Raw genomic sequence first — 25,983 nt, 5'->3', positions numbered from 1 at the left:
CAATTTATGCTGTCGTGTACCATCGTAACATCATCCACAGCAAACCAATGCTGGGCTTCTCTATACTGAAGCGCACCTTTTTACCTCCTCCTCCTTGTTTTATCTTCGTTCCGAATCATACAGCAACTTGCACGCGCTTATGTCTTGACATCAGGCTCGTCACGGCCGATGAACTCCTTGAACTTGAGCAGGTCCGTGGCCATCTTGATCTCGGGCTTGAGGAAGTCCTGAGCGTCCTGGTCGTAGGTGGCGGGGTCGCTGCTGTGCTGCTCGAGGTACAGGCGGATGGTGGCGCCGGAGGAGCCGGTTCCGGAGAGACGGACAATGATGCGGCTGCCCGAGGAGAAGGTGGCGTACAGACCCTGGTTGGAGGAGACGGAGCCGTCGAGGTCGGTGTAGGAGAAGTTGCCGGCGCCAGTGACGGTGCGGTCTGTACATATTAGCTGCGTGCTCTGGACATCATGTAGGAACTGATACATACCTCCGACCTTGCTGCCGATGAAATTGGGGTCGGCAACGAGGTCCTTCAGGACACCGACAACCTTGTTGGCACCCTCGCTGTCGACATCCTCGTAGTCGTAACGGGTGAAGAAGGTGCGGCCGTACTCGGTCCAGAAGTCCTGCTGGATCTTCTTAATGGAGGGGGTAACATCGGGGTTCTGGGCGCCGATACCGGCAATGATGTTCAACCAGGCGACAACGGCCCAGAGACCGTCCTTCTCGCGGATGTGGTTGCTACCAGTACCGAAAGACTCCTCACCGCAGATGGACAGCTTGTCGGCGTCGAAGAGGGCGCAGAAGAACTTCCAGCCGGTGGGGACCTCGTAGCAGTTGAGGCCCTGCTTCTTGGCGACCAGGTCGACGGCGCCGGAGGTGGGCATGGAACGGGCAAGGCCGAAGACGCCGTTCTTCTTGAAGTAAGGAATCAGCTGGGCGTGGTGGGCGATGATGGCCAGGGAGTCGCCAGGGGAGACGAAGGCGTTGGCGCCGTAGATCATGTTGCGGTCACCATCGCCGTCAGAGGCAGCACCGAAGGGAATATTGTTCTTGTCGACGACCTCGACCAGAGAGTGGGCGTAGGTCAGGTTGGGGTCGGGGTGGCCGCCGTTGAAGTCGGGGCTGGGGACACAGTTCTGAGTGGCGCCCTTAAGGCCAAGCTCCTTCTCGAAGATGGCGGTACCGTAGGGGCCAGTGACACCGTGCAGACCGTCGAACAGGACCTTGAAGTCGGGGTGGGTCTGGAAGAATTTGCGGATGAGGTCGAAGTCGAAAATGTCCTTGAGCATCTCAACGTAGTCGGTGGTGCTATCAACGATCTCGACCTCGAGGGAACCGTAGGTCTTGGTGCCAATGGTGGCGATGTCGACATCGGGGATGGAGGCGATCTTGTAGGAAGTGAGGGTCTTGGACGCCTCGTAGATCTTGTTGGTGACGGACTCGGGGGCCGGGCCACCGTTGGCAAGGTTGTACTTGATGCCGAAGTCGTTCTTGGGACCTGTTGGAGCTATCTTAGCTTGTGGCAGATGGATTGAAGGGGAGTGTGCTCTTACCGCCGGGGTTGTGGCTGGCCGTCAGGAGGATACCACCGGTGGCCTTGCGCTTGCGGATGACATGGCTGGCGGCGGGGGTGGACAGAATACCGTTCTGGCCGATAAGGAGCTTCTTGACACCGTAGGCGGCGCCAATCTTGGCAATCAATTGGACGACCTCGGGGTTCCAGAAGCGACCGTCACCACCGATGACGAGGAAAGAGCCTGGGAAGGCGGTCTGTCAGTTTCGGGAGTCGCCACGACGCGTGGGAGTTTGTTTACCCTCAACACCCTCGGGGATGGAAAGCAGAATGCTCGTGACGAAAGCCTCGCTGTAGTGAGGCTGCTGGAAAACGGTGACCTTCTTGCGAAGACCAGAACTATGGCATTGTCAGCGGTGCGTCTCGATCGAGGATGCAGCGTGCGAGGTGGGAGCTATGGCGGGGTAGCAAAAGTTGGGGTGATTGGCGTTGGGAATAACGTCAGAGGGGAACTTTTCTTGCTTGGGATACGTACGTTCCGGGCTTCTGGTCCTGGAAGGGCTTGAACTCGACAGTCTGAACGTCCATGATGATATGCAATGCCACGTAAACGATGGTGCTGGAGGAGGACGAGATGAAGGAGGAAAAGGAGGTTGTTGAGGTTTGGGTTGTCTTTGTAGGTAGGTATGGGTTGAGCGTAGGTACGGCAACTCGAATTGACTGGGCCAGACCAGAGCCGACCAGGGGGCCATGGCCGGTCCAGGTGAATGAGGGGCGCTGGCCTGGGAAGCTTGCTGCGGTGAGGCAGGTGAGTGGCAGCAACAGTGAATCGATAGTGCGATACGATAGGCCAGGATCGATTTTGCTGGATAGTGGGGGTTCACGACTGTTGCTTGGCCAGTGATATCATTCTCAGCGTCGACGTGGGCGGGGTCGCTTCCAGCAAAGGAGGGGCAGCTCTGCTGAGAGGCCCCTCACCCCGCCAGGGGCATCGCATACCGCCTCAGCGCAGGGAATGCTGGCGAATCAATGCGGGGCTGGGGAGCTCGTGTTAACGCACTGTTTGGTGCAGTCCCAATTTGGCTGGCGATACAGTATTCATCCAGTTGGCTTACTGTCACTCGAACTCCTAGTGCGTGTGCAGGTGTTGGTTCATCATCTACTTGCATTCAAGGGGCCACCTCGATTGATCCTATTCAACTTTGATATTCACCAAATAGGTGCATCCTCTACAGCAGGTTGTCCGCCCAAGCCTCGTCCTCGTCCGTCTCGGTCAACGGTGTCTCCTGGGCGCTGCCGTCCCCCCGTCTCCATGTCAATCCAAAAATGGCCTCCCTGTAGTACTTGGCTTCGGCAATGCTCTCGAGGATGTCCTCCTTGGCCTGGTGCAGCCCCTGCTTGACAGGCACGTTGTCCAACACCTGTGTCGGGGCCCACCGTTTCGCCGCCTCCTTGATGGAACTGACGTCCAAGATGCGGTAGTGAAGGTGGTCCATGACCTTCCGGTACGGCTCCTTGACCAGGAATGACCGGTCAGCATGCACGCTGTTGCCGGCTAGTAGCGCCGTCCGCTTCTCCGGGACGTGCCGCTTGACGTACGCCAGAAGCTCGTCCGCCGCTTGCTCCGGCGTCGTTGTCGACTTGATGACCGCCGCGGTCAGGCCGCTGTTTCCGTGCGTCTTGGTGCACCAGTCGTCCATCTGTGCCATGCGTTCCTCTGACTGGTGGACCACGCAGCCCCAGCCCTCGGGGTCAACGACTTCTAGGTTGCCAGTTGTGATGATGCAGAATATCTCAATGATTTCCTCCTCGTCCGGGTCCAGGCCAGTCATCTTGGAGATGTGTTAGCCGGGTTCTGTTTCTTCAGACTGGTCAGACTCACCTCACAGTCGATCCAGACAAGAGGACCGTCTGATGCGGACTGCATCTTGGGTGCGAGCGCTTTGGGTTTGAGAAAGTCCATGGTGGTTGCTGCTGACTGATTCTCTCAAGTAAGATTCCTGGCTTCCGGTTGTTCGCGTGACTTAGACGGCCTGAAGGTATTCGCGAAATCTCTTTCTGCAGTAGATAGGCAAGGTAGGCTCGGCCGAGAAGCACTAGGTAAGGTATAGAAAGGACTGCAGCAGGTGGGGTCGAACCGGGACAGCTCCAAACGGTCAAGTGTGGCTGCCCGCATCGTTACATCACTATGGTGGCGCACGAGGCATTTGGCGATCGGGTGGCAGCACCTTTCCACTGAAAGTGACACTTTCATGCCAGGCCAGGTCTTCCCGACTCACCGCCAGAGCCAGAGGGGGAAGCTGCCACCCCGCCATCTCAAACGCGGAGCGTAGCTTCTTGTTGCGCTTTCTTAGATAAGATAACGACAGATAAGATAAGCCCGGCCCGGATACCGGGCACTTCAAATGCGAGACCGTTGATTGGTCAGACGCCGCAGATCGCCCCGCTTGGCAATGCGATCCGACAGCTGTGAACCGCCATTGCTCTTTCCCATCTTCACTCATCCATGCTTATCTGCCTTACCTATCGTGACCGTGTTGTACCTTCCTCGTTTCCTCAACATCAGAGATTACACCGTCCAGCACCAGCTACATAAAGCAGAGATTGAACCAGCACCCGTGAAGTCGCAAGGTCAAGGGACCAAGCTCCTCCAGAACCAGTGTCCGTCGAGCTACTTGGCGTCCTTCGACAAAGAATCCAAAATGTCATCCATCAAAAAGTCGGGCTCGCCCGTTGCGGTGCCCGCAGAACCCACGATTGTGCCGCCAGAGAAACCTCCAATGTCCGATTCCCCACCGCGCATCCTCATCATCGGCGCCGGCTCAAGAGGCCAGGCATATGCCACCGCAACAGAGACATCCAGCAACGGTGTCGTGGCCGCCGTTGCTGAGCCCATCGCCTATAAGCGCCAAACGTTCGGCCGGAGATACATCTGGGGCTCTAGTCCTCCACAAGAAGGCCAACAGTTCGCGGACTGGACCGAATTCGTATCATACGAGACGAACCGCCGTGAGAGAGAAGCTGCCGGCGAGACGGTACCACCTGGGGTCGACGCCATCTTCATTTGCGTCCTGGATGAGATGCACCGCGACGTCGTGGTTGGAGTTGCTCCGCTCGGCCTGCACGTGATGTGCGAGAAGCCTCTAGCAACGTCTCTGGAAGACTGTCTCGACATGTACACGGCGCTGAAACCTCCTGCTGGCCAGGAACCCAAAAATGTCTTCTCCATCGGCCATGTCCTCCGCTACAGCCCGCACAACATGCTGCTTCGCAAGTTGCTGCTGGAAGAACGTGCCATTGGCGACATTCTCAACATCGTCCACACAGAACCGGTGGGCTGGTGGCATTTTACCCACTCCTACGTCCGCGGCAACTGGCGGAACGAGAAAACAACTGCCCCAAGTTTGCTAACCAAAAGCTGTCACGATATTGATCTCCTCCTTTGGCTTCTCAGCGCCCCGATAAAGGCGGGACAGGGGACACCTCATCTTCCGTCCACCGTATCTTCAAGCGGCTCGCTTCAGCTTTTCAGAAAGAGCCGCAAACCTGCAGCAGCAGGAAACGCAACCAATTGTCTGTCCTGCCCGTTAGGTGGCAATGGATGCAAGTACTCGGCGAAGAATATCTACCTTGGTCCAGACCTCAAAGGTTTGGCATCGGGGAACACTGACTGGCCCGTCAGCATTGTGCTCCCCGAAATCGAGGACTTCGGGACCGCTTCCGAGCGAAACAAGGTGCTGGCTTCGAAGCTTGCGGAAGACTACGACGATTCGACCCCGAAAGAAGTTGTCTCATCGCGGAACTGGTTTGGCCGATGTGTGTTTGATGCAGACAACAACGTTTGCGATGAACAGACGGTGACCATGAGCTGGGACGACGTTGCAGCCGAATCTGAAGCGCCTAAGCTCTCCAAGTCAGCTACACTCCATATGGTTGCGCACACAAAGAAAATCTGCGAGAGATACACGCACGTTTATGGCGTCGATGGCGAGATTTACGCCGATTCCCGCACCATCACCATCGAAGACTTCAACACTGGTACCACTCAGACCTATCACCCGACGATTGAGGACGCTGGCCACGGTGGCGGTGACAAGGGACTTGCGCGACAGTTCATTCTGGCTGTTGACCGCGTGAAGAACCACGGTTGGACCGCCGAAAGAGCGCAGAATGAGTATATCGGGTGCACCCTGGAAGAAGTAATCCGGTCGCACGCCATGGTTTTCGCGGCAGAAGAGGCTAGGACGGGCAAGAAGGTCGTTGACTGGGAGCCTTGGTGGGCAAGTAAGGTTGCCAACACGGGCAACGCTTGAATCAGCTTGCTCTCGGGGAAGACTTCCGTTGTCGTTCTCGGCCAACATCACCGCCTCTGGCCGATGTGTTGAATACCCAGGACGCCAGGACAGAGGCACGACCATATAGGAATTGCTCCCGAAGTTGTGCAGAATCAAAGACTGCTGTCATGCCGCCGCGTCGGGGACACGTCGCCGACGGTTTCTCCCCGACATGAGTCTCTCGAGCATCAAACTAGCTCTGCGGTGCCATAGAACGGTGTGAAGGAACGCGTGTGCGCCCCTGCTCTCTCGATATTTCATGTGCAGACGTTGGGTTGCCACCAAAGTCATCTCATCTTGCGTCTCATAGTATGGAATGAGAGTTTATGGCCTGTCTGTCCCAACCGCGGCGAGCTCTGTGGCAGTCGTTGGGGTGAATGGTCAGCTGAATATTGCACTGTTGCTGTTGCGGCATAACCGCTGAGGGGCAGGCCAGACAACGTTGACAACTCGCAAGATCGTCCTCATTGCGCGATCTCATCTTCTGACGATTTCAAGACCTCGAAGACACCCAATTTTCTAAGCCCTTCCCGGCGGTCTTGTCCGCGCCAGACTTTATGTCTAGACAATATCATCAGACATGGCGGGCTCTTCATCCAGTCGCATCTTGAGCCCAGAAGCTTGAGCACTGGCGCTTATTTTTCGATCCTCGGACAGCGTTCAGAGGCAACACGATTCAAATTTGGCGCACCTGCTCCCCGTCAAGGTTATGAGCTGGATCTTGATGTCCATCTCCGCGATGATCACTGGTAACGGCCGTCCCCGCCGGTCTCTCTCCCCGTCATTGGCAGCAAAGCGATTCTGCCGGGGAGGTTGCCGGCACAGGGCATGTCGAATCAATACGGAGCACTCGTTTTCGGGAAAATTGCTTTTATGTCGTTGAGGCCAAAGGTTGGCGGTTCTGAGAGGCAATGTCTCGAGCCGTTGCAGGCCGTTGTTTGGAACAGTTCCAGAATCTGTCGGCCCTTCCCCGAAGTTCGGATCAAATTGTGCCAAACCGGACCACAATATCTGACAGCCAGGCATATGTCATCTAATTCTCGATTGTTTTCATCGTCAGATCAAAGATGATGTGTAATTGAATGCGGAATTTCTTTCACGCAATCCAAAAGTCCGTCGAAAGCCGCACCATCTTGGCTCGAAAACAATACGATGTGTGCACAAAATCCATAACACAGCAGGTCATAGTGCCGGTTTGTTAGATGAGCTCCGACGGAGCCAACCGCCGGTGACATGAGTCGCTCGACTCGGTCCCAGCGACGCGACTTCTCGCGAACTCCGGTCTGACGGGTTCATCGGGGAGCGCGTATCCACTGCCAAGCTGAAGCAATATGAACCCCAAAGTCTATTCCCCCATATGCTGAAGACTCCCCGACTCAATCAACGAGAAGTGCCGCTTGCTAGCTTCCCCGAAGCTCAATTACATAGTGCCGCCCAAGCGCCAAGCGACAACTCCAGAAACCATGACCCGTTTCAGAGGAGCTCCCCCTCACCATTGGTGAAGCCATCCCTGCCGCGGCCTGCACGTCGAATCCCAATTCCCAAAACGCCAGAAAAATGTTGAGATAGCGGCGGCACCTTGCCGCGGGGTAGTCAGCCACTGAGCTAACGGCTCCTCACTCTCACTCTTGTGCGCCGCGGTACTGCAAGGCTCGGGGTCTAATTCCTTCTGCACATTGAAAGTGCGCTGGGCAGCAGAGTGGCGTCAGCACTTGGACGAGACGAACCTTGTCCTCTCCCAGCCTCCGTCTCGACTTCAGCCAGTTGAGCTGAGCCAAGCACGAGACATGCGGCCATCTCCAAAACTTCTGCGGCAAACAAGACGCGCAGGATGCAGCTATTCGTCTTGTGTCAGCTGAGAGGACAACAATGAAGACACACATTGGATCTAAAGCAGTGCCAGCTGGCTAGGGAGGAGCGAAGACACACCGCACCGCGTCGGCGAGTGCCCCCGAGGTCCCGTGCGCCGCAAAAGGCAACGGCCGTAGCATATGCACAACCTGCAGCTGCCTTCATAAAAGACCCCTCCGTCCCATCCCACCTCCTTCCAATCGCAACTCAAAGAAACCGAGGACGGCATTGATTAGTCTTCTCTCGCTGAACATATCAGACGATACCGAGGAAGCTTTCAATCTCGAAGAATAAGAACCCCTTAGACGCGCACGTCACTTTCACTCCGTCCACTCGCAACCCACGCTTCTCCCCGTCAGACCTGTCACCGAACCTTGCGCCCTCCCTGCGTCTTAGCTCCGAATACTAGCTTCGAGTCTTGGCACCTTCGCCAAAAGAGCACAAGCACTGCCGCCGCAACCATGTCGTCTTCCGGAGCCCCTCCCGCACCGTCCGCCGACGAGCTGCCGTTCGGCCCGGTCTCTCGCCACATCACAACCCACAACGAGCAAGGCCGCGCCGTCTTCTCGGATGCCTTCCCGGTCCACGTCACCCCGGACCCGCTGCCCAACATGTACTTCCACACCTGCTTCACCACCCCGGGCCAACCAATCAACATGGACGGCGAGCAAGACCTGACGGCCTACTCGGCCAACCACCCGCGCATGCCCACGCTCCACCTCCCCTCGGGCAGCGTCCTGCGCGTCGTCGACTTCGGCCCGCACACGGGGCCCATGATGCACCGCACCGAGTCGCTCGACTACGGCATCGTGCTCAAGGGCGAGGTCGAGTGCCACCTCGACGACGGGGCGATGCGCACGCTGAAGGAGGGCGAGATCATGATCCAGAGGGGGACGATGCACGGCTGGAAGAACGCGACGGATCAGTGGGCAAGGGTCATCTTCTGCCTGCAGCCTGCGAAGCCCGTCGAGGTCAACGGCGAGGAGATGAAGGACGACATTCCGTTTATGAAGGTCAGCCCCGAGAGGCAGGCGGATTATGAGAAGTTTATGGCGGAGCAGGCTGCCAAGAAGCAGTGAGGCGATTGAGTGTGAGTGTGGTGGATGAAAAAAGGTGGCTTTTGTGCCTACGCATGACTATAAGGGTATGAATATAAAGTAGCAAGACAACTGAGCTGTCGAGACAATACGTGATCACTGTGAGAGACTCATATGAGACCTACATGAGTCTTCCCAGTGATGATCTCCCCAACAGTGCTCGATTGCACAGATGAGAAGCTTGTATGGATTCAAGAGCACAATGCCAACGAAAACTCATCAACCAACACAATGTGGTCTTCAGAAACACTGTTTTCTCAATACATGAAATTCACGAGTCTAGCTGTGTACCCCTGAGCTCCATTTGTCAGTATAAGAAGCCGATCATCGCAGTATCCTAGTGTTCATGGTTGTTGATCACTGCCCTCCCTTGTAGATGATGTGACCACGTATTCGGTCATTTGCCGCCCGCGCACGTCTGACGAGGTTGTTGCCTCTTCATTTTGGGAATAAGAACGTATGTAATTGGAATATTGTTTTTCAATGTGAATGTCGCAGCCCCCGGAAGAAGATTGGCCCCATCTCTCTCGCAAATTAGAGACTGGGTTTATGTAGGCACACCGGCCATGGTAGAAGCGGCGAGTGTTCATATATTCAAGTCAGTTGTTGTAGTCTGGCCGAGGTAGGGAAATCAAATGCGTCCCCTGATAGTTGCGTTGTGCTTGAATATCAACCTTATGATCCTCATCAAGCATCGGAGAACGACTACCAAAAGACGTCACAATCTACTACCGCAACTATGAAAGACGCGACCAGACGTCCATCATCGTCTACTTTGGTGTATTCTCGTTGATCACAGTCTATTCAATGCGGTCTGTGATGCCTGCTTGTGTGATGCCATCCGGATAGGATGCCTAGAGTAAACCATATTCCGTCTGGATTGATAGCATAAAGAGGTTCCTAAAGTGTTCTTCAGAATACCCACGGGTGCACGATTTTTATGCGTGTCACGAGAATTGAACCGGCCGCTCTTTCAACCTTCAGTCGTTAGTCTGTTGATGCGTCGACGCGTTGCTGGCTTTAGCAAGTGAGATGTGATAGGGGAAGGCGGAGATTTCTGAGCCTCGAGCTTTAACTGACGGAGAAGCCTGTTGCAATGCCTATATTTGTACGACGGGTAAGACGAATCCCGCTTTTGACAACAATTCGCACAAAATCTTCCCGTGACGGTCTTTCTCATCCGCGAGATACGCAGGTTTCAGTAACGAGTGTAGCCCATTCTAAAACGTCACACGCGTGACGGCGGCTAATAAAATGAATCACTAGGTGGTTTTATCGTCCATCATCGTACATTTTCCGTTCATTCAACCACGTATGCTTGCTGAATGCATATGTACCCAGTTCTGAATAAGACTGTTTTTTGTTTTGTCTAATTCCTAAATCTAGAGCAAACGCCTCACTAGGTGGGATTCGACGTTCTGATCGTATTGATCTTACAAGGCAGACCCAGAGACTCATTTTGGCCAGATTCAACATTTCTGTGTTGTCAAAGATTATTTATACCCCTCGATACGGAACCACGGGAGCACGTGGCGGAGTTCACATGACGTACCTGTGGGACTCGCGAAATTCCATGATAGTTTGAGTCAGTTTAAATACGTCGTCTGTTAGTGTCACTGGATCTCCAGAGAATGAAGATTGCTCATGTTTCCTAACCTGCTGACGACGCCGCCCAGACATCAGCAACTATTGCGTCTTAGCTGCCTCCTGGCAGTGAACGCCGCAACCAGCCGTCTCCCGCCGTCCACCATTACATCTGTTTGTTTATTCGGTGTCGTAAACAGTCATTCTGTGAACATTGTCTTTGATATGCATGGATACGAACAGGAATATTTATCTATCCTTTTGGACCTTCTACACTACCGCTAATGAGCACATCTCGGCACTGAACCAGATGCTAGACCACGAGTTCCAGAGGAGTTTTATTGCTCGTTTTCAAATTCTCTAGATCTTTACATGAATGATTAAAATACAGGTAAAAGTTTTGTTTAATGTAAAGTAAAGCAGAATTCTGAGCTACAGGTTGGCGTTATTGAATTCAATGTTCACTGGATGCAGCGTGCGATCTACCTATAAAGTAGCTGACTAGCTTATTCAAGTAAGCAATTAAACAGGAACAAAGTACGGTGCCCAACGTCCATCTCGTTAGCTCACTCAGTACCTCTGGCCTTTGACTAAGCTAAATGGAATGTGTCCCTGTCATAGTCTGTAGCAATTGTACGCATGTACGGCTTTTGCAGTCCGTCATTTTGCGTTGTTGATATGGGTCTCATACTATAGATCCAGTATTTTACATCTGCTACTATCTTGCAATGGCTCATGGAGTGTCGCCGCGTGCTCTCTACCACTCTGGTATCTAGACTTCTTTCCTAGAGTTGAATCCTACGACCAAGGAACATTCAAACATGGTTTGCCACCTAGCATTTCTGGTGAAGAACATTTCAATTGAAAGGGTTCACAAGAGCATTTAAATACCTTGGATACTATAGCTGAATATAGCAAGCTGCAAAATTAACTAACTGTGTTTTTGTGTCAAAGCCTAGCTTGATCGAATCAATGAAATAAATTAGAAGCTGATTCAAGGTTGAAGTCACCAACGCATATCACCAGTGAGCCATTGATTGATCGTCTCAATTGGGTTGACTGAGCCGCCAATGTTGGTCTCGAAACTCTGGACAAGGTATCGGCTCTATATCTGTAAAATAAATGACATTTAGCCCACGACTTGGCCAGCCGCTGGTGAGAGTTTTCTTCTGCTTCTTGGTGCATAGTGCAGCGAGATTCTCTACATGTCCCCTTTGTAGTCCGTCATCATCATTAGTTGATACAGCTCCCGTGTTCGATCACAAATTTCCTCCACCCTTAGCTGTCTCACTACGGCACGTTGTAGTCTCGCATCTTTGTCTTTACCACGTCTCCATTGGGCCTTATTCTGAACCATGCGGCTAAGATTCGCCATGGTTGTTCTGGTGTCGGGGAGGGATGTCACCCGAGAACTCTTCACCCTAGCGGTCTAGTTCAATAATCCACGGATCCGTGTAGGATCTCAAGACCGACGAACGAGAATTGGAGAACTTGACTTGTGTGCTGATTCAATTGATCCAGGCACACTCGGCACGTATGAATGAACAGCACATCCGTGGTGCTGTGGCTTGCTCTTCTGTGGCGTCCACCGAGATCACCTGGCCTTGGATGTCCAAGAATGACGCAGTGCTCAAGATATGGTGGACACTTCAGCTAGCCACGATTCCCGGCGGCGAAGTAAAATCAGCCGGCCACAGGACTAGTATCTGACCACGGGCGGGGGCTCCTTGGTTGGAGCGCCTGTTGGGAAGAGGGGCAAGGAAAAAAGCAAAGGTAAAAAATGACCGGACCACAGGGAAAAGAACCGGCTTGCAAAAGAAAGCCATCTGAATCAGATATCACATTGTGTGTTTATTCGATGTTGATTTATGAGACAATACAAGGCCGTCTGTTCACATTGTGCTACCGTCAGTGCTCATATGGTGGCAGTGGACAAAGGCTAGAATGTATCCAATACCACTACCACTGTCTTGGGATACCGAACGCGGCCGATAGGCCTGGCTGTCTTTCTTTCCATGCGCCTGTTGACCGAGTCCTTCCTTTTGGTGTTTCAATCAGACAGCCGCCGTTGTGACCAGCAGCCGAAGCACTACGCGTATCTTGGTCAAAGGACGGTGGTTCCACGGTTGGTGGCACGGTCGCGACTTCGCGGCTAACGCCCAGGTGGCCGGCCCCTGGCAGCGCCTGCCAAGAGGAGAGGCAGATCCACGCTGGGGGGCCCAAAATATGCCGGTGCAATGGCGAGTCTAGCATCTTGCCTAAGAATGGTAATCTCATGAAGCAGAGAGCAGGTGATGTTGGATGAGAAGACAAGGTCCTGATGTCGTGGGCGAATGAGCGAGCTCCCCAGGTAAGGTACTTTACTTACCTAAGGTAGAGCACGGGGATAGAGTTATCGACGGGCCTCCGCCCCAAGCGGCGCTTGATACGGAGTTTAGCCGAGGTCGCCCGAACGCGTCTGAGGTGGTGGTCTGATCACCTGATTTAGGGGGATACATCAGCAGCACAGCTGACGTGACGGACGGCAGCAGAGAGTCATCAGTCATCGCTCCAACAAGGTCCCCCTCAGAAAGCCCAGAAAGAAACAGCCCCAAGGTGATAGATCTCAACGCCGTTTTGCTTATTCTCGCAATATCTATCAGATCAACATTGTGCCCCCAGTGGGTGCATCCCCGCCCGCAAGGCAAGGCAAGGCAAGGCAGCCCTCGTATCCACTACCCCGAGTACAACTGCGCTGTACCCCTGATCCACCCCGAGAAAGTGGGTCATCCACGGACCGTGAAGCAAAAAAAAAAAAAAAATTGGACATGCCGTTCTCACTTCCGTCTTCATCTCATCTCAACAAACAACTCCCTCTCACAAACAGCAACCTCGTTGTCCAACGACCACGGCCTCCGTCGTCAGTCGACACCTCGGTCGCACTCACAACAACGAGCGCCTTCTTCTTCCCCGTCGCTGACCACGACGGCCACGGCCACGCGCACAACTACACGCAGCTCCTGCTGCCCACGCAAACCGCGACCTTCACCCAGCCGCCGCAGCGGCAACCGCAACCGCCGCCTCCGCCACAACAGCAGAAGCAGCCCAGCATGCCTCGACGCGCTGCCCCGGAACCTAAGCCGCGCAAGCCGCAGTACTCCCCGGAGAAGCGTGCGCGCATCGCCGTCCTCTCGGAGCTGGGCATGTCGCTCAAGGAGATCTCCGTCAAGGAGGACGTCCCCGTGTCCTCCATCAAGGGCATCGTCACGCGCTACCGCCTCCAGCAGGCCGGCCGCGACCGCCCCCGCCCCGGACGCCCGCGCATCCTCTCCGACCGCGACGTCAAGACCGTCCTGCGCGTCCTCAAGGAGAAGCCCGATATCTCGTACGCCGAGCTGAAGCGCGACGCCAACCTTACCTGCGCCACCAAGACCCTCGTGCGCTATCTGCAGATGGAGGGCATCAAGCCCAACAAGCCGCCCCCGGGCGACTCCGAGGAGGAGGCTTCGAGGATGCGCGTGCTGGCTGAGCCTGAGCCTGCCGACGAGGAGTGAGTGGCCCACGAGAGAGCCAGTTCTTCACGAAGCAAGCCGAGCCTGGGGATGAGTCGTCGTGCAAGCGATGAGATTCATCGTCGTTGGGCTTGGGATTATGAGTGGTAGCTTCTTATGAGACGGACGACTTGTAAGCGACGCCCGCGTCAAGATATCGCGTGCATGAGCTGATGATTGATGGCAGAATGAATATGATTACCGAAAGGCGAGGAGCAGGGAGTTGGGCGTTACCGCCACCATGCCGGGGGTTCACCCCAGGCGATTGAGTTTTGAGGAGCAGCATCATTAGCGATAGCGCAGCCGCGACGAGGACCGGCAGACGGTGTACAGAACGTCAGCTCCAATTTGCTTCATTTCCAACAACCCTTCGACTTTCCTGCGCACGCGCGACGAGGCGCTTGCTGAGTAGAGCCTGCATGAGCAGCTCTGCGCTGGTCAGAGGAGGGGCTCCCATCACCATCTGACGTCAATTCATCTGATGGACATTGGTCTTGGGAGGATGTGTATCGAATAGACGAACCAAAAGACAGAATCATGGCTACAAATCAACCAAGTATCAAGAGATTAATCGAAAAGAAAGAATCCCGCTCACTCACCTAGTTATTCGTGTCCTTAGGTCCCATAACCTCTTCAACATGAGCCGGGTAGGTCATGCCGCCTTTCTTCTCAGAGCGATCCTTGGGCAGCATACCTTGAATCTGAGCCCTCACCCTCCACATCCCCCAATCCACATCGACGACCCTGCGATCAATAAACACCAACCGGCCGCCCTCCCTCACAGCCCCGCAAAACACCTTGACCCAGTTGACCTCCCCGTCCACCTCCCACTCGTCCACCTCCCAGTCACACAGCTCCCACCCCGGCGACCGCACATACTTACCGCCGCTCCGCAGGCCCGCGATGACCAGGTCCTGCAGCCGCAGACAGCGGCTCATCTCCGCCGCGCCGCGCCGGATGCCTTCGTCTTCCGGCTTGCCGCGGGCACCGCGGTACCCGCGCCCGTACGACCGCAGGTCGAGGAACACCGTCTCCAGCTGTGGCATGACGCTCCAGTCCACCTGCAGCATGCTCGCGCCGGCCTCCACGAAGAACCGCATCCCGAAGCCGACCTTGGGCTCGGGGTTGCGCCGCAGGCGGAGCCGGAACCAGGGGTCTTTGGGGACGCTGTGGAACATCAGGTGGCGGGGCAGCTCGCACATCTGCGTTTCTGCCGTCCGCACTGGAGGGTGGTCCGGCGAAGGTTGCTCTGCAGGGTCATACTCACCAAAGACCAGGCCGCCGTGTGCCATGTACTTACCTATGTCATCGTCGGGCGCCCGTGGGAAGATTTGGTGGTAGCGCTGAAGTCGGGTTCGCTCCAGGTCTTTCAGGGCCCAGTCCATGGCTGCAGGAAAGCGTGACTTGAGTTCTTCGATGGTCCGACATGGGATGTTGTTTTTCAGAGGGAACGAGATGTGGTCACCTTCGCGATGTACGTTACCAGAAGTAAAAGTTCCTCGACCGCCATTTACTCCTCGGGTGTAAACTTGGGTTCTCTGTAGATCATACGCGGCGTTCACCGGGTCGTTTCCGTGAGAACAGACGCCCCATTCTGGGACAAACAGAGCAAAGACACAGGGGCTGCTGGTCGAGAGAAGTTCTAACAAGACGTGATGCTGGATTTCGACTGGCAGGTTAGTTAGTCGGTCGAGCACGGAAGGGCCCGGAATGTCGCCCATGGTTGGCAGCTGAGTTTCCTGCCAGGTAGTCGACCGCGATGAGGCTTGAATTTCGAGAGTTACTCAGTGTGGTCTTCCAGGGCATCTTATACCCCAGACGCTGGTTTCTTCTTGGTTCTCGTCACAGCGTGACCGATCGCGGCCTGGCCCGCTTCTTTGTTCTCGATGCCACCACAATGCCCCAGTTCTTCAGCCTGAGAACAATGCCATTGAAACTCGGGCCTTGACCCTCGAGACCTCTAGGCCTGGACCTGATCAAAGCCTCGAGCAGTGCGGGCCAACCAACCTGTTCTTGCCTCTGCTCCTGAACACAAAGTCAGCGGTGGTTGGCTCAGAGCTTCCACGCGTCTGCAAGTTTCGCCCCAGCCAACGGTCTCGGGTAAAGGGCTCATGGAAATCGTACTCGTAAGCCAAGACTCAAATACTCAGTTGGTCAAGCATGCCCCCCGTCGATATGCTCCTAAAGCTGTCGTCTAGAGCTGCAGAATCCCGAAGGCTTGACAAGCCTCGTCGTCGGAATATAATCAGCTGCTACTCTGGTGCCTTTATCTCCAACTTATTCGGGAGTTAGAACGACAGAAACAATCGACGATGACGTTGACCAGACCTGAAAGCTGGTGTTGTCTCATTGATCAGTATCAGACACCCGAACCCAGGGTCCTTGCTCGTACTGCCTGCCTATGGGATGGGCTCAAGGATGGCTTCTCTCTCTCTCTGCAATAACTCCAGCCACATTGCTATGGTGCTGGATGTAGACCTTGGTGATCAGCACTGTTGAAAGAACCCTTATCGCCAGCTGCCTGAGAGTAGGTAAACATTGATGATGCCGTCTTCTACTCGAAACAGGCTACGAAACGGGACGGCATTCAATAATGTTATACTTGCAATACTATTATGCTTGAATGCTTACAGCGCGATATAAAGCCGATCTTTTACTAGATTGAGACGGAGATTGTAGAAATGGGGCTTGTAGTTGTTCGCGTTCAACCGTCAAATATACAAGATCATGTTATACAGATCCACTCCCGCTACGCACGCCATGTCTGTTGTAGTAAAAATTGCCCACTGAAGACCGATGTCACTGTCGCTACTACATGCTACGATTCGGAATACTCCTGGGGGTCTAATGTCTATAGACAGAGCCAACTTCATTAGACACTCGGGCTATTTATTACAACCATTCATCAAAATGCTCATTGCTGTCATACTCTTTTTCATCGAGAAGAAAATCTCTCCTCCCTTGTCAATGCTTAGACCGGAGAAGGTCCCGCCCTGAGTGCCATACACCCTTTGCACCTCGGGCAATCTCGTAGCGTCCGTCATACAGAGGGTATACTACAACCGCAAAGAAAGCAAAGAACTGCCAGATGATAGCCACCGTCGTCCAGCTCTTGAAGAAAGTCTTCTCAAAGATGTAGTCGCGATATAATGGCATCGGCCAGAGAATAAAGGTGACCAGAACGATGCCGACGAACATGTACCAGGCAATGCGGTACCACTTATACAGCAGCTTGATCGTGTCTTCGTCAAACGGATGACGGACGTCGTCCAAATTGACCTCGCCATTCAGAATAGCATCCCTGGAAAACACCGCAGCTGGGGTTTTCTCGTTTCCAGCCGTTGCTGCGGTTCGTTCCGGGTCCGATGCCTTTTCAGGACTCAGCAAGGACGGCGCCGGTCTCTGTGACTCGGAAGTGGACGAGTTATTCCCATCGTCAGTGTCCTTCTCTGCTTCGGTGCTCTGTTTCAGCTGGACTTCCTCCGCGATTTCTGTAAGCAGAAACCTCCTCCAATCGAACTTCTCAGGCTTGTATTGCGAAAGAAGGACCGAGTACAGAGCAGGTGAGAAGAAGGAAGCGGTTGCCCCGTACAAGGCTGGCAAGCTCCCCTCAGTTGTCTTCATGTTGATCTCGCCGTAGATTACGTGGGCTGTTCCAAGCCAGATGCCCAGTCCGGTGAGGAAACCTAGGATGGGGGAGACGATTGCTGCCAAGCGAGTCTGACCTGACCAGCACAGAGTCAGACCCAGTGGAATGATACCAGGACAGGACAGAATCGGGCGGAAGTAGCCGATCCATGTCATGTCGGCGCCTCCGTAGTTCAGAGCTAGTGAGATGGCAGTAATGAAGACTGCGTGAAAGACGACGGTCAAATGACTGACGTGCACCAGCTTCTTGTCTGAGGCTTTGGGGTTGATGTAAGTCTTGTACACGTCGAATGACAAGATGCTGCTGACTGCAATCATAGATGACGAGACGGTGCTCGTCAGTGCCATGAAGACCAAAACTAGGAAGGCGTCGATTCCCTGATCACCGATCAGTGCCTTGACGGTGTAAGGCATGACGAGTCCTGCGTTGACCTGCGCCAGCGTAAATTCTTGCGGGTAGGCAGGCCAAATTGGAGTGTTGTGAAGCGCTCTTGCGGTAAGACCAATAACGGTGCCGAGACCCCATGGGATGCCGAAGATAGCTGCGGCCGCCAGGTTGTATCCGGGAACGGTTGCGTTGACTTCTGTCGCGAAAGACTTTTGCCAGAACGCAGTGTCCTGTTAAAAGGGTCAGTTTCATAGTCGTAGGAATACTAGAATTGAAAGTACGTACCATCACAACAAGAGCCAAGTTACCAAACTTCAGAATCAAGCCCCAAATGATTGCATCTCGGGACTTCATCGTAAGCAAAGACCCCTTGTAGTTACCGTCGATCATATTCTCCGAAGCTGTCGCTACGACTTTGTCGTAGAGACCTCCGAGACCACCAACGGCATCGTGCGTGAGAACCTTGAGCGTGAAGTAGATAATGAGGACTAGAGCAATCAGCGTGTGCAGGTAGTCGGTGATGAAGGTGGCCTTCAATCCGCCAACAGCGGTGTAAAGCACGACTGCATCGCGACTTATTAGTTTCAAGTTTCCATAAGATCTGCAGAGAATACCAACCTCCAAGTGGGATGAGAATCGTTGCAGCCACGAAGTGCATTCCCGAGATACCGTAGATAAGCTGTGACCCTGTGAGGATCATGCCTGCACAACCAAAGACGTTGTTCGTGATATTGAGCACGATGAAGACAATGTGTCCAATCCAGCCGTAGCGCATTCGAATGATTTCAAGTGACGTGTGGGCGTATGGAACTCGGATCTTTGCCAAGACGCCCAGAGCCGCCATCAGAGCGATCTGGAAGCAGAGACCCGTTGACCACCACTGATGACTGTATTAGTGACCACTTCGAGAGAAGAGTGAGTTGAACGCACGAAGGGCACTGCAAGGCCAAATTTGTAACAGAAAGCCGCCGAGAAAACCGTTTCGTTGATCCACATCCACGAGGAAAAGACCGCCGACGCCGTCAGCCCAGTTCCGACAGACCGGTTGGCCACCATGAACATCTCCGAAGTGCCCGAGTCTTCAGCCAGGTATGCCTTTTGGATCTTGACGGCTGCGAGAATGACACCGCAGAACCCGATGCCCAACCCGATGAGCATGCCATAGCCGGTCGACTGGGGGATCAGGGTCTCCCCCGACACGCCCAACTGAACCGACATCCTCAAAGCCTTGTCTTTTCTTGGTATGGAGAATAAAGAAGTGCGCCAAGGCAATCAAAGACAGAATGTTGGCTCGAGGACCTGTGAGCCACTCTTGGCCGGCCTCCTTGGCCCAGGAACACCGTCTCTTAAGAATGATCGTGGCTGCAAAGCTTGACTTTGACCCGAGATCGGTATCTCAGAGCCCCAGTTCTCGGTCACATCTTAGATGCCCCGCATTGCGTTATGTGAACTCAATCCATGTTGGCAGCTACCCTGATTATTCACATGTATAAATTCAATTCCGGGTCCATACCACAGGAGCAAGTTGGGGGCTGTTGCGGGAGAAGTTGGTGGTATCGGGGGATTTCGTGAGTGGGGGTCGACGTCTCGGTAGATCGCAATCGGTTGCGTGCGATGGTGCAATATGTCGAAAGAGCCACCCATGCGTAATCCCGCCAAAGCTATTGGGTCTTTGTGGTTTCGAAACACGCGCGATCGGCAATCCTTCAAGACGAGATAACAGGATAAAGTTAAGATGGTAAATCGACAAGATCCAAGCAACGGCGTGTTCGAGAGTTTGGTTGAAAGCACTTCTCCGCAAACAGAAATCCCAATTACTCTTGCCTTTGAAACATTAAAAACATATTCAACATGGCGGACACGACAAACGCTCAATCGAGCGATAACACGGCCAAAGTCAAAAAGCAAATCATTCTCAATGCCTTTGTGATGAACACCCCCGGCCACTTGGCCCCGGGTCTCTGGAAGCATCCGCGGAACAATACCGACCAATACAAGAAACTCTCTTTCTGGACCGAGCTTGCGCAGTTGTTGGACAACGCCGGCTTTCACGCCATGTTCATCGCCGACACCCTGGGCCCCTACGACGTGTACAAGGGTCCGGCGAACGTGGTCCCGGCCCTGGCCTCCGGTGCGCAGTTCCCCGTCAACGACCCACTCTACTTGGTTCCGGCCATGGCGGCGGCCACCAAGAACCTCATCTTTGGGGTTACCGCGAGTTTGACCTACGAGAAGCCTTATTCTCTGGCACGCAGGCTGTCGACGGTGGACCATCTGAGCGAAGGACGGCTGGCATGGAACATTGTCACTTCATATCTGGACAGCGCCGCGCGAAACCACGGCTTGCAGGAGCAGATCCCCCACGATGAGCGCTATGCCATTGCCCATGAATATCTGGAGGTGCTTTACAAGCTTTGGGAGGGCAGTTTCCGCGACGATGCAGTCTTGGCTGATCGCGAGAGCGGGACTTACATCGCCAGCGATGCGGTCAGTCAGATTCATCACAAGGGCAAGTACTTTGAGGTACCAGGACCGCATTTCGTCGAGCCGTCACCACAGCGCACGCCGTTTTTGTTCCAAGCTGGTGTCTCCGAAGCTGGAAATGGTTTCGGAGGCAAGCACGGTGAAGCTATCTTCATCGGCGGTCAAACTATAGAAGGCGTCCGGAAGACGGTGGACAATCTTCGGAAGATCGCAGCCGAGGAGGGGAGAGACCCTAACCACATCAAGATCATCTTGGGCATCAACGTTATCGTGGCAGCAACAGATGAAGCGGCCGAGGCAAAGAGACAAGACTACCTAAAGTACGCCGATACCGAAGGAGCCCTCGCGCTATTCGGCGGTTGGACGGGAGTCGACCTGTCCGGATACCCAGATGACGAGGACTTTCTCATGACCGATTCACCTCGTATCCGATCCATCGTCCGTCGCTGGTCCGACACCGTCCCTGGTACAGACAATCTTCCCTGGACGAAGAGGCGAATCGTTGAGTACCTCAGCATCGGCGGCATGGGCGCCAAGATTGTGGGCAGTCCGACGACGGCCGCTGATGAGTTGGAGCGATGGGTTCAAGGAGCCGATGTTGACGGCTTCAACCTGGCTCATGTCACGAACCCCGGTACTTTTGAGGATATCATTGAGCACTTACTTCCTGAACTTCGGAAACGCGGAATCTTTAGGTCTGAAGTCGAGAAGGAGGGTGCGACGGCAAGAGAAGTGTTCATTGGGTCAAGGAGGCTGCCTAAAGACCACCCGGGAAGCAAGTACAAATGGCAGGCTGGTGAGGATAGACCACCGTTTTTGGGAAAGGACGACGAGAAATCAGGCCAACTTTAGAGCGTCTCACGGATTCAACAGGTATGGATCCTGTGCCCTTACATATTACACATGAATCTTATGTACCCAGAAATAAACTCTTTCATTAGGAGAAGCTATTAATACCCTTCTATAATTCTTTCGTCAAGTTAACGAAAAAAACCAATCCATTGGGGCTATCGCTCTGACTGCTGCCTACTTGGGTTTGTGTTCGCGGTTACGGACTCTTGCTGGCTGAGTCAATTATGCCCGTAATTTGAGGGGAGGATCAGCCTCCGAGGTGAGGATACTTGAGGGTTCAATAGAATCTACAAAGTTGTGCCAACAAGTCTGGCCTATCCCGTGTGAGCTGAATACTCGACAAGAAGTAGTCCACACAAACGACGATGAGCGCACTCTCTGGTTTCGGCACCTTTAGCATCGTAAGTAACACCAAAAATGACTACACCCTATTCCACATTGTTTCATAGAACTTTCGCAGCGGAGCTGCCATTGTCACATGGACACGCACCAAGTCGAGACATCGCGTTATGTGTATTTATGCTTCCCCGTGAGATCGCGCGTCAATCTTGCCTACATGAAGCTCTATCGGGGGAATCAAGCTAGGCGAACAAATTGCATGTTCTCCTCGTTTCTCAAGCCTCCAATGAAAGCTACAAATGTTACAGATTCTAACAGTATTGCTATGAAGACGCAAATCAGTGCTGGGCACCGTCGATCGCACAGGCACAGGCTGCTTAACGCATTCGAGAACAACCGTGATCCGTTTTGCGACAAGATCGTCACGAAATGGGCATCGTCGCTCGTGTCTCAGACCACTAGAAGCTTGCTTCACTGGCGTCTTTCATTGCTTACAATATCGTCAAGAATACCCATCAGGCATGAGTGGCCAGCCACAAGTCGGTCCCGTCCGTGATTGACAAGCGTGGTGTTCTGGAAAGCGTTACAGGAAATAGCTGAGACAGATGCTCGAACAGATGCTCCATATCAGCGCCCTATAGCTCTGAAGAGAAGGCAAAGTAATTCGCATTCTTAAAAACGATTTAAAGTCTGATGACTATACCATGCCGCCAAATAGTTTCTCAAATTATGCCCTATCTTCAGTTTAGACCCCCTGAAAAAGGGAAAGCTGCTCTGTTGATATAATTCTCGGCCCAAAATCGCGAACACCAAGCGAAAAGCGTGGTAAGATCATTTAGAGTCGTACGAGAAGGAGGCGCATGAGAAAACTGGACTACTATGCTGTGAGCCGACCACTGTCCATTCTGTATCATGCATGCCGGCTGTGAAGTATTCTATGAGAAACGATGCCCGACGACGACAGTAATAAACAAACAATAAACCTCGGTCTGTTTTGACATGAACGCCTGAAATCTAACCCGACGTGTATTTAAGATAGATGCAGAGGTGTTCTTGAGGCTGCCCAAGACAGGACAATTGTCCGGTGCAGGCTGCGATGTATTGCTTGGTCGAACGCTCTGGCGACATTCTTCTTAATTAGAAGCTCCGAAACGAAAAGCTTTCAGAAAAACAAAATCGCTCGGAGGCCGAACCACACACATCATCCGTCGAGTATTCGCACAGCATACACTGGGTCCAACAACGTCCAGAAAGCAAAACAGAGCATCGCTGCAGGGCCGATCGATCCGCGCGTTCCCAGTAGGTCGATCAGACATTGCTCCTCATCTGTAGAGATTAGTGCACGTGTCATGAGCAAGAGGACAAGAAGACATAAGCGAATCGAATTTGCTGGCATTGGACATGCAGATGATAAGTGCCACATTTAAATAGAAACCTTGCCACCATGGTACGGTCAATACCGACGACTTCCACATTACCATTTTTTAAAATTTCTTTACGCAGTGCAAACTTCAAATGTTTTCCTCTCACACAGCACTCTGTTTTTGGAGGTGTTGTAATAGACCAATCAGAAAACTCCTTCCCAAAACTCCGCCGGTCGCTGGCCGGACGGTGCCGTGGCTCCGGTGAGAGTGGGCCACCGCGGTCCGTGACCCGGAGCTTCGGTATCCTTTGTCCGGCTCACCTGCCTATTCCGTTTGTATCGCTCCGTGTCACCAATGAGTCGTACCCAAAAGCCCTCCAAAACTGTATTTTTCAAAAGTCTATCAAAACATCATTCCACTTACCGAACGGCACAATAGCACCTAACTACAAGAACCAAAAGAAAATCACCACAAAATCTACCTGCGTCAAGGATCATAAATATCAGGTTCCCTCTCACTCACCTTAACCTGCCCACCTTGCACCTGCCCTACCATCTCCCCAATCAGCGGCCCGAACCCCTCCTCCGCCATCCCCATCCCTCCCATGTCCACCTCATTCGCCTCAATCGTCTCCCAATCATCCAACAAGTGCAACGCAGCCCCCTCCCGGACCGGATCAGGCTCAAAGTTCATACACTCCCAAAACACCGCATCCCCCTTGTGCAGCCTCTCCTCGCACACCCGCGCCTCAGCCACCAGTCCCAAATCGACCAAGAAGTCAACAACATCGTACTCCCCCTCCGCGCCCTCCTCCTCCTGCGCCCACGCCAGCAGCCGGATGACGCCCATATACTCCGCCGGCGCCACGTCCCGCGACCACTCCAGCAGCCGGCAGCAGATCTTGGCCCACGCCGTGATCCACTCCATGTCCAGCGTCCCCGCCGCCTCGCGGAACTCCACCGTGTCGTGCTTCGCGTTGAAGAACATCCGCCCCGTCTCGCGCTGCTCCGCCACCGCCCCGATCGTCTGCATGTACCCGAGCGCGTACCCGTCGAACTGGTAGTTGATGTGCTTCCCGATCACGTTGCGCATCATCTCGCCAATCTGCGCCGACGTCATGTCCGCCGCCAGCAGGTCCCGCACGCCCGACATGACGTCCGTCCGCTGGGGGGCCACGCGCGGCACCGGGTTCTCGAGGGGGCCGGCGTCGTTGCCATAGACGTCGTAGCGCATCAGGTACGGCTTCAGGAAGTCCGGGTCCTCGCGGCAGTCCCGCCTCATCGTGCTGGGAACGCGGGGGTACTTGCGCTTCAACGGTGACGGCCGAGGCCGCGGCGGCGCGAACTTCTCCGCCGCGGAGGACATATACTCCTCGAAGTCCGCCGGTCTCGGGACAGGCGCCTCGTAGTCAAGCACCGGCTCCCCGAAGTCGTCGGTCGGGTTCGAAGCAGGCCCCTTATTTACGACAGGCGGGGGAACCTGAGGTCGATGAGTCCACGGCTCCGACTTCAAGACGGCCACGTCGTCCGCTGTGTACATCTCCATCTCTCGCAGCATCTTGTCTTCGTCAGCATCCGCAACCAGAGACTCACCAAGCCATCGATCCCTCCCGAGATACTTCACCTTGCCCATCCAATTTGCGGGGAACCCAAACGGGCGACCCTTCTCCAACTGCTCCAAGAGGCAATCAGAAGGGCCCTCGTTAGCTCCCACCCTGTTGATCCCGTTGACGCGCGCCGACTGGCTGTACTTCGTGATCGCTCTCCAAGGTGCGTGGAGTCTACTGATGAACGGGTCAGCAGCCCACAGTAACGCGGCAAAGTTTCTCAGTGTTCTCGGGTCGATCCTCTCGGTTAGACCGTTGCCCACATGTACGTGAAAGCCACAGGTCGGATTCACGCGGCATCGAAATTGGGTCGTGATCGTGCTCACCGCTAGGCGAATCAAATCGAACGAGATTGGCATGTCGTACATGGCGGGGGAGTTCACTTCGACTTTCGTTATCAAGTAATTTTCAGGCCTGAATTCGCGGAGTGAGCAGTCGTCCACTATCCTGAATGCAGACATGACTTTTTCGCTATGGCTTGCCTGGACGGATCCCGGGACCATTTTCTCTTTGCTGCCGAAGACGGGCAGGCCGGCTTTGATTAACGCTTTTCTTATTTGTTCGCGAACCCAGTCGTCCGGGATCTTGTGTTTACTCTTATCTGGGTATTCTTCGTCGTATGGGACGACAGACAGTGGCTGAATGTCATTTTTGATGGGCTCGTCGGGATCGGGGCTGCCTTCGAAAACGTATGCAACAAAGAACTCGAGCTCGACGCCGAATGAGACGCGAGGGGCAGTTGCGGCTATCTGTTTCCCAGGCATGGTGATGTTTGGGTGAGTTGGTTGCGTTTTCTGTGAGGGTATATGGATCTGCTTCAGTCAATGATGCAGTGGTTGCGAAGAGCTGGTTGATTTGCTGTCAGGGGGACAATACTGGCCACCGACCACTGGGTATTATATCCATCGCGATGCCTGGTGTAGCTCGGGTTACTGAACAATGTGATTGTGTTGACATAGCAAAAGAACCGTCTGGGAATCAGACAATAACTGTCATTGCCCTTTGAGCTGTCTGCAGGGTCGTAAAAGAACACTGTCAGTGAACCGTTGACAACGTGGCCGAATCTTGGCGGCCTACCTTTGTTGGGCAGGCCTTACAAAGAAAAGAGCCTATGGCGGAAGGCAGATGGCCCCGAAACGTGTCAGAAGGGACAGGGGATTGCAGAACCAATTCTTCATTTCTTTTGTCGTCGTCTTGACTGTCTTTGATCATGCCTAAACGCGAAATGCATAGCAAACATTGGGTAACACGACCCATCCCCCGTAACGCACTGACTCCTCCTCGAACTTCAAAATACCATACGGGTGGGAATATCCATCGTCTCCATCGCATAATTCCACGTATTCCTCATCAAAATTAGGGTGCCGCGTGGCAAGCACGCGGGATCGGGTAGTAG

At 53.9% G+C, this 25,983-nt stretch overlaps 8 protein-coding genes across 8 annotated transcripts; 4 read left to right on the top strand and 4 right to left on the bottom strand.

Moving 5' to 3' along the window:
- Nucleotides 1–137: 137 nt before the first annotated feature.
- On the bottom strand, nt 138–2,098 carry pgmA (Phosphoglucomutase; the record flags this gene model as incomplete). Its single annotated transcript, XM_036641511.1, has 5 exons — nt 138–430; nt 482–1,495; nt 1,551–1,754; nt 1,812–1,909; nt 2,046–2,098. 5 exons carry the CDS (start codon nt 2,096–2,098, stop codon nt 138–140), a joined length of 1,662 nt encoding a protein of 553 aa, XP_036492725.1.
- Nucleotides 2,099–2,739: 641 nt separating this feature from the next.
- On the bottom strand, nt 2,740–3,473 carry CGCS363_v009661 (Oligoribonuclease; the record flags this gene model as incomplete). Its single annotated transcript, XM_036641510.1, has 2 exons — nt 2,740–3,342; nt 3,393–3,473. 2 exons carry the CDS (start codon nt 3,471–3,473, stop codon nt 2,740–2,742), a joined length of 684 nt encoding a protein of 227 aa, XP_036492722.1.
- Nucleotides 3,474–4,212: 739 nt separating this feature from the next.
- Nucleotides 4,213–5,823, top strand: yjhC (putative oxidoreductase YjhC; the record flags this gene model as incomplete). The annotated part of the gene is made up of 1 exon (XM_036641509.1): nt 4,213–5,823. One exon carries the CDS (start codon nt 4,213–4,215, stop codon nt 5,821–5,823), a length of 1,611 nt encoding a protein of 536 aa, XP_036492723.1.
- Nucleotides 5,824–8,156: 2,333 nt separating this feature from the next.
- Nucleotides 8,157–8,774, top strand: CGCS363_v009659 (uncharacterized protein; the record flags this gene model as incomplete). The annotated part of the gene is made up of 1 exon (XM_036641508.1): nt 8,157–8,774. One exon carries the CDS (start codon nt 8,157–8,159, stop codon nt 8,772–8,774), a length of 618 nt encoding a protein of 205 aa, XP_036493274.1.
- A 4,691-nt stretch (nt 8,775–13,465) lies between these two features.
- CGCS363_v009658 (uncharacterized protein) lies at nt 13,466–13,909 on the top strand (the record flags this gene model as incomplete). Its single annotated transcript, XM_036641507.1, has 1 exon — nt 13,466–13,909. One exon carries the CDS (start codon nt 13,466–13,468, stop codon nt 13,907–13,909), a length of 444 nt encoding a protein of 147 aa, XP_036493273.1.
- A 2,961-nt stretch (nt 13,910–16,870) lies between these two features.
- DUR3 (Urea active transporter) lies at nt 16,871–19,160 on the bottom strand (the record flags this gene model as incomplete). The annotated part of the gene is made up of 4 exons (XM_036641506.1): nt 16,871–18,172; nt 18,228–18,505; nt 18,561–18,822; nt 18,873–19,160. 4 exons carry the CDS (start codon nt 19,158–19,160, stop codon nt 16,871–16,873), a joined length of 2,130 nt encoding a protein of 709 aa, XP_036493272.1.
- A 633-nt stretch (nt 19,161–19,793) lies between these two features.
- Nucleotides 19,794–21,278, top strand: dmoA-5 (Dimethyl-sulfide monooxygenase; the record flags this gene model as incomplete). The annotated part of the gene is made up of 1 exon (XM_036641505.1): nt 19,794–21,278. The coding sequence occupies one exon, from the start codon at nt 19,794–19,796 to the stop codon at nt 21,276–21,278; it is 1,485 nt and encodes a 494-aa protein (XP_036493271.1).
- A 2,189-nt stretch (nt 21,279–23,467) lies between these two features.
- On the bottom strand, nt 23,468–25,351 carry CGCS363_v009655 (uncharacterized protein; the record flags this gene model as incomplete). The annotated part of the gene is made up of 1 exon (XM_036641504.1): nt 23,468–25,351. The coding sequence occupies one exon, from the start codon at nt 25,349–25,351 to the stop codon at nt 23,468–23,470; it is 1,884 nt and encodes a 627-aa protein (XP_036493270.1).
- Between the last annotated feature and the right edge of the window lie 632 nt (nt 25,352–25,983).

This window comes from Colletotrichum siamense (assembly GCF_013390195.1).
Source record: "Colletotrichum siamense strain Cg363 chromosome Unknown KSG_Cg363_contig06, whole genome shotgun sequence".
Classification (NCBI taxonomy): Eukaryota; Fungi; Ascomycota; class Sordariomycetes; order Glomerellales; family Glomerellaceae; genus Colletotrichum; species Colletotrichum siamense.
This window is presented reverse-complemented; position numbering and strand designations above follow the sequence as displayed.